This window comes from Gopherus flavomarginatus, chromosome 1 (assembly GCF_025201925.1).
Source record: "Gopherus flavomarginatus isolate rGopFla2 chromosome 1, rGopFla2.mat.asm, whole genome shotgun sequence".
NCBI classification, from domain to species: domain Eukaryota; kingdom Metazoa; phylum Chordata; order Testudines; family Testudinidae; genus Gopherus; species Gopherus flavomarginatus.
The window spans coordinates 367321543-367328827 of NC_066617.1; the positions used below are offsets into that span (position 1 = coordinate 367321543).

General features: G+C 47.3%; 1 protein-coding gene across 1 annotated transcript; it reads right to left on the reverse strand.

The window, feature by feature from the left end:
- Positions 1-5975: 5975 nt before the first annotated feature.
- Positions 5976-6938, reverse strand: LOC127048311 (olfactory receptor 52K1-like). Its single transcript, XM_050948081.1, has one exon. It carries the CDS (start codon positions 6936-6938, stop codon positions 5976-5978), a length of 963 nt encoding a protein of 320 aa, XP_050804038.1.
- Positions 6939-7285: the final 347 nt, after the last annotated feature.

Here is a 7285-nt window from a genome sequence, read left to right on the forward strand (position 1 = left end):
AGGAAAATGAGCCATAGGATCTCTGCAGTGATATCTATGGGTGGTTATTCAAACTATCTGGAATTGTTGATAAATTTTATCTTTTGACTACACTTTGGTTCATTATTTTGTTTTGAAATATACTCGTAAGCCCAATGTCAGGGAGTTTGTTTAATATGGTTCAGGAAAAAGGTTCTATATGATACCAGTCTCCAAAGAGCCATCCTGTGCAGTGATACTGCATTCACCTTACGCTGACGGTGCGCTCCCCCGTTACAAATTTCAGCTGCCATTGTTTATATGATTTTACAAGTTACACATTTCTTCACACGTCACTAAAATCCAACCCATCAGATTGTTCGTGTCCCCTACCTTCTTGTTCTGTTCCTTCCTTAGCTTTGTTTTAAATATTAGCATTCCAGGTACTGATCTGGGAAGGTCCTTCCCTGGCTTGTATTAAGACATTAACAAATCTATCTTGATTTTGACAAGTTTTCTATCTGCTTGTGCCAAATGCAAGGTATAATGGGATACTTAACATAAGTGAATTAACAGGATTATGGTATAGGCCAGTTTTAGTGATATCACTGTTAAGAACATAAGAACGGCTGTACTGGGTCAGACCAATGGTCCATCTAACTCAGTATCCTGTCTGCTGACAGTGACCAGTGTCAGATGGTCTGCCAGAGGGACTGAACAGAACAGGGAATCATCAAGTGACCCAGCTGCTGTCACCTATTCCCAGCTTCTGGCAAACAGAGGTTAGGGACACAATCCCTGCCCATCCTGGCTAAGAGCCCTCGCTTGGTCTATGCTCCATTAATTTATCTAGTTCTTTTTCAAACATATGTCATTCATTTGCAGGGCCGGTGCAAGTATGTTTTGTGCCCTAGGCAAAACTTCCACCTTGCGCCCCCACCCCCGCACCGCCGCCCTGAACACCCCCGTGGCAGCTCCCCCCCTCCATTCTGTGGCACACCCCCGTGGCAGCTCCCCATCCCCCCTTCCGCCCAGAGGCACCACCCCACCTCAGCTCACCACTGCTCCACACACGAGCACGAGCACCCCGAGCACCCCGAGCACGCCATCGCTGCTTCACTTCTCCCGCCTCCCAGGCTTTTGGTGCCAATCAGCTTAGGCTCTGCAAGCCTGGAAGCGGGAGAAATAAAGCAGCCACGGCGTGCTCGGGGAGGAGGTAGGGCAGGGGTGAGCTTGGGCGGGGAGTTCCCCTGCATGCCGTCCCCCATCCCCCTTTCTTGCTGCTGGCCGTCCTCCTCACGCTTCCCTGCCCCAGCTCCCTCTGCCTAAATGCCGGTGGAGACGGGGGCGGCTGAAGATCCGACTGCCATGGTCGCTGCTTAAGAAAATGGTGCCCCCCAAATCCCAGTGTCCTAGGCCACCGCCTAGGTCGCCTAAATGGTTGCACCGGCCCTGTTTATTTGTTAGAATATTTGTGGTTAGTGTTATTGGTTCTTAATGCACACTAGTAAATCTATATGTATATATATGGTGCAGATAATAAATATTATGAATGTGATATATGTCTATATGCTACCCAGCATCTATTAGGCAACAGGAACAAAGATGATAGAAAAGTAAAGCAAGACTTTTTCCCTGAGTATTTTATTCTATCTCACACACACCCACCCACCCAACCCCATACCACTCTGTTTCATTTATTTATTGTTACTATCAGAAAGTGAACTTTGGATACTGTGTGCCTGAGATCACTCTGGTGAGGCTTTGGGGAGTTTTGAAGTGCACTTTGAGGCAGAAACACCCTTTATCATCCATCTCTCTCGATCTGGGGCGTTGTGTTGCTGTGTGGTTGTGAAGTTCCCCTGGTGTTATCTGGACAAGTGATCTGCTAGCTCACTCCAATCCTTGACTCTGGGAGCCAGACTGACCCTGCTGTGCTGTGAGAACCCCACTCATGGGCTGTTCACGCACAGCCTCTGGCATGTGAGCTGCTCCTAGCTAAGTGAGTGAGTACTTTTGTCCAGCCACTACCTGGATTGTGCAACTGAATGATATTAGTCAGTATCTCCGGTCCCAGACGCAACCCGAGGAACCTCCGTCTTGCAGTGTCCAGTTATGCCTGCTGGACACTGCAAGCTTCTATGAGTTTGTCAGTTTAACAAAGAAATTGATATGTACCAGGCTTCTTTTCCCAAGGGGAGTCTCTGACATGCTTCAAACCAAACACACTGCTTCAGGTAGAATACACAAACAGATTTATTAACGACAAAATATAGATATTAAGTGAATATAAGTCAAAACATAACAAGTCAGATTTGGTGAAATGAAATAAAATCAAAACACATTCTAAGCTGATCTTAACACTTTCATTGCCCTTACAAACTTAGATGCTTCTCACCACAGGCTGGCTGGTTGCTCTTCAGCCAGGTTCTCCCCTTTGATCCGCACTTCAGTTGCTTGGTGGTGGTGTCTGTAGATGGAGGTGGAAGAGAGGAAGAGCCTGGCAAATGTTTCTCCCTTTTACCATGTTCTTTCTTCCCTCTTGGTTTCCCCACCCCCGTTTCAGAGTCAGGTGAGCGTTACCTTATCGCAGTCCCAAACTGACCAAAGGAAGGAGAGTGACTCACTTGAGAGTCCAACAGATCCTTTGTTGCTGCCTAAGCCAGTGTCCTTTGTTCCTGTGAGGCTGGGCTGGGTTTGTCCCATACACGCCCTGATGAGGTGTGAACTGCCCCTCTGCTCCTGGCGAGTTTTACTCTGGTTTGTTTTAAGCCATGCGGACACATTTTCAGCCTCATAACTATACACATGAAATTACAACCTATAACATCACCATAACAACTATGCTCAGTGCATCATGAGCCTTCTGAAGACAGCCAACGTGACAAACTTTGCACTGGATACCACACAATCATGTTATAAGGATGAACATCGGGATTCAGGATGTTTCCCCGAGGTAAAGAGTGTCGCACCTCCCCACTTAGTTCACAGCAAGAGGGTTAGTCACTGATAGGTTCGAAGGCAGTGTGCCTGGGGTCCTCTTTCCTGGACAGGGTATCTGCTACCAGGTTCGCCCTTTCCTTTATGTCGATAATTTCCATGTCAAACTCCTGCACGATCAGGCTCCAGCGCAGAAGTTTGGAGTTTGTGTTATAGTTCTTTTGGTATCCAGCCATGAAGGCCATGATGAGGTGTGCCTCAGTTTCCCCATTCACACACAGCAAACTAGGTTCTTTTTATGGTTTCTCTGCTGTGATAAACTTTATATCTGTTTACAGGTATTAACTGAGAACTAGTGTTACCTTAAGTTTTAACATCAGTATCCAAATTCTTATCTCACGACTTAACATTAATGCCAACATTTTTATCACAGATGGGTGTTTACAAATATCTTTATGATACCACAGTCTCTGTTCAGACCGTCTGGTTTGAGGTTGCTTCGTTCATTACTCATGGTGTTCTTTGGCTTTCTCCCATGTAATCAGTCACTGGCTTTTTTTCCCTCCAGTGTTCCCCTCTGCCTGGGTTCTTATTTTAATTATGTGTCTGGGATTTTGGTACCTGAGGGTCTGGCAAGATAGGAGTTTAGGGAGATCCTGCACATTGTCTGGCCCTTTGGGGAGCAGTCTCCCAACTCCATGACTGTATATATGGAAAAAATCCAGCTCCCTTTTTGGGGTTACCCTGTGTTTCCCCTCCCTGCTCTGAGTCCTTCCCTGCCCCCTAGAGGGCTGTGATCTGTGCCCTCTGGGCTAGGTCTGTTTACCCTTCGATCAGATTCACCTTTTCCCAGCAGCTTTCCCATAACTGTTCTCTGTGTTTTACCAGCCTGGGGGAAAACACCCCCTTCTCTGTCAGTTGGGTCATTTATGTTCTCACGAACTATCACCTGGCAATTTCTTGGTCTCAATTCCTCTGCTGTCACAGGCATTGGAGCTGCATCTTGATGTAAAGAGGCACAGTTACTTTCCAAAAACTTTTCAGAAAGAGCATCCTGAAAAACTGGGATCTGGATTTGGGTACTGTCCGCCATCCCTTTCCCTGTCCCGGAGAAGTTAGCTGTGTGTCTGCTCCCCTCTAAGAAGTTGGTTACAAAGATTCCTCTCAAGACCTGGCTCACGGGCTGAGTGCCTGGGTGCACAGATGCTGACTCAGCCATTCTGTCCTGAGAATCCTCTCCAACTGACTAGTGAGGAAACATTCCTGTACCCGCACTGTTCCTTCCGCAGTTTCCTCCTCTGGGCCCCCTTCTAAGACACATTTCTCCGTGCTCCCTAGAGCGGGCTCTGTGTCTGGTTCAGCTGCAGCTTGCTGGCAGCTAACAACCTGGACAGTTGTCTCCCTGGCAGGCATCACACCCCTGTCCCTTCCTGATGTGGTCTTGCCTCTAGCTGCAGTGCAGGAGTTGGTCTCAACCCCACCCTGCGTTCAAGCATGTGGCTTCCCCCTGCTGCAGGAGAATCAAGGAGACTCTTTCCCATTCTCTCAGCAGTTCCTGAGACCTTTCAATTTCCTTTGGAGGTCCCAGTATAAAACTATCTCCTGCTGCAGGCAAATACTTTAATCTGAGCTACACGGAAAAAATCATTACCAAGGAGCAGGTCGACTAGGAGGTATTCTATTATCCCCACAGTCACAACACTTTCCAAACCTTTCCACACTGCATGACTTTTAGCTAGTGTTACGAGGAATCTGCTTTCGCCCACCCCCACAATCTCTGCTATTTGGCCAGGTAACATACTGGCCTTTGGGACCACACTCTGCTTAACCAGAGGGATCTGGGCCCGTGTATCACTCTGCCCCAAGCATTCCCTGCCATCAATTTGGACATCCTTAACAAGCTCCATATCTGGCTCTGCAGAGGCTAACCTCACAAAACCAATCTGATAGGGTTTCAGTTGCTTGGGGGGTTTCTGTGAGAGGACAGGAGAAATAACATGAGCCATTGGTTGCCTGCTTCCTTCTAGCACAGGGCATTTATTCCTCAGGAGGTCAGTGGCTTTACACCGATAGCACCTCTTGGGCTCTTCTGCTTTACAGAAGATTTGGGATGAGGGTTAGAGGAATGGTTCTGGGGAGGTGAGTACCTAGCCTCCTAGTCACCCTCCCTCTTGCTAGGATAAAATGTGATCGCCACTTCCTACCAGCTTCAAATCTTTCCTTCTTTCCGTAGAGTCCCCTCAGCATACTCCACAGCCTGTTTGAAGGCATCATCTAAAAAAGCCATCTCATCCACAGTCTTTACATCTTTGTCCCATAGACACTGCTTCATTTCGGCCTTACATATGCTCTAGAAATATTTTTGAGCAACAAGATCAAGCAGTCCTTCAAAACATGCCACCTCTTTACCCCATTCCCATTTTCCCAACAAATCTTTCATCTTGTTTCCATATTTCCCATTAATCATCCCTCTTAAGACTCCTAAATTTAATTCTACATGTTTTGGGGGTAATCTGAAAACTTCATAAAACTGTATCTAAAGCCTCTTGAATAGGCATTCCACTGAATACATTTCAAGCTTTACCAGTTAATTTCACAATCAGGATAGGAACTCTCTTATCATCAGGGATTTCATATATTACACAAAGCCTTTCAGAGATTCTTAGATATTCAGCATTGTCGCCCTGCTCACTGTACGCAGGATAGAAGTGTTCCCGTTTCTGGATTTTTGAAGTGATGGGCGTCGATGGCATGTCTGTGGCTGTGTGCAGGTGTATCAGTAATAAAGCTCAGATGTTCCAGCACAGCAAGAGAAGGTGCAAGGATCCTTCACACTCATTTTTGTTACCAGCGCTACACACATGGGGCCAAGGGAGGACAATGTCATGGCCAAGATCACCTTCTGGACAGCAGTGCTAAGCTCGTGTAGGGGATGGTGTATGGCTCCCTGTGAGTCAGAGATGGCGTTCCCATCCCAGCATACACAAAGTCCCTACAAACATGCTGTCTATGTTACTCAGAAAACCTCTCCGGCATGCTCTGCTTCCTGATCCCTCAGCAGCCCCCTCCTGCTCAGCCTAGAAGCTTTTCCCTCGGACAAAGAGAAGCACCCGGTCACGAATCTGTTTGGTTTTCACACCGTATACAATGGGGTTCATCATGGGAGGAAAGAGGAGGTAGAAATTGGCCATCAGGATGTGTACATGTGGGGCGACTTGGTGGCCGAACCTGTGTATTGTTGAGGAGAGGACCACTGGTGTGTAGACCACTAAGATGGCACAAAGGTGGGAGCCACAGGTGCTGAAAGCCTTGAGCTGCTTTTCCTTGGATGCCAGGCTTAAGACAGCCCTTAGGATCTTGACATATGATAGGGAGATGAACATTAGATCCAGCCCCACGATGAGGAGAGCTACAGTGATCCCATAGATGTTATTGAACTTGGTATTGGCACAGGCCAGATTGACCACGGCCATGTGCTCACAGTAACAATGGGAGATGAGGTGGGACCGGCAGTAGGGCAGCCACCTGAGGAGGAAGGGCAGGGGGACCATTAGCAGAACAGCCCGGGTCAAAGCTGCCAGTCCAATCTTTGCTATCACTGAATTGGTCAGGATGGTGGTGTACCTGAGGGGATTGCAGATAGCCACATACCTATCGAAGGCCATGGCCAGCAACACAGCAGACTGCATGATGGAGAAGGAGTGAAGGAAAAACATCTGCACCAGGCAGGCGTTAAAGCTGATTTCCCTGGAGTTAAACCAGAAGATGCTCAGTATTTTCGGCATGGTGGTTGTGGATAAAACCAGATCGATCACGGCCAGCATGGTGAGGAAATAGAACATGGGCTTGTGTAGGGAGGGCTCTGTCTTGATAACATACAGGAGGGTGCAGTTTCCTAGAAGGGCCACAATGAACATTGAGCAGAAGGGGATGGAGATCCAGAGGTGCAGAGCTTCCAGCCCCGAGATGCCCATCAGGAAGAACACAGAAGGATCAATGCCTGTGCTGTTGGAACCTGACAGGTTATCTTGTTGTGGCATCTTTTGTGAGGCTCACATCAATGTCTTTCCTTTCAATAAACCATAACACATGGAATGAAGAGAACCTGTAAATTAAATACATATGATGGGGCCAATCTCAGCTCTGGAAGAAGTGTATTGACTTTTTGTTGAGTTCATCAGTCATGTTGCAATAACACTAATCACACAAACCCTTAAATTTGTCTGTGCAAAATCATTTAGAGTTTTTAGAACGTCATTACAAGTCCCGAGTAATGAAGCCCACTTATTTACAAGTATCCTACCTGCTGTGCATTGTGCCGTGAAGTACCTAATATATCTGGCTGCAGAGCACATGCTCTCAGCCTAGGAATGCCTGGCATGTTAAG

What these genes read in the sequence shown, in the direction of transcription:
- LOC127048311 (XM_050948081.1), bottom strand. Translation starts at nt 6,938, where the DNA reads ATGCCACAACAAGATAACCTGTCAGGTTCCAACAGCACAGGCATTGAT.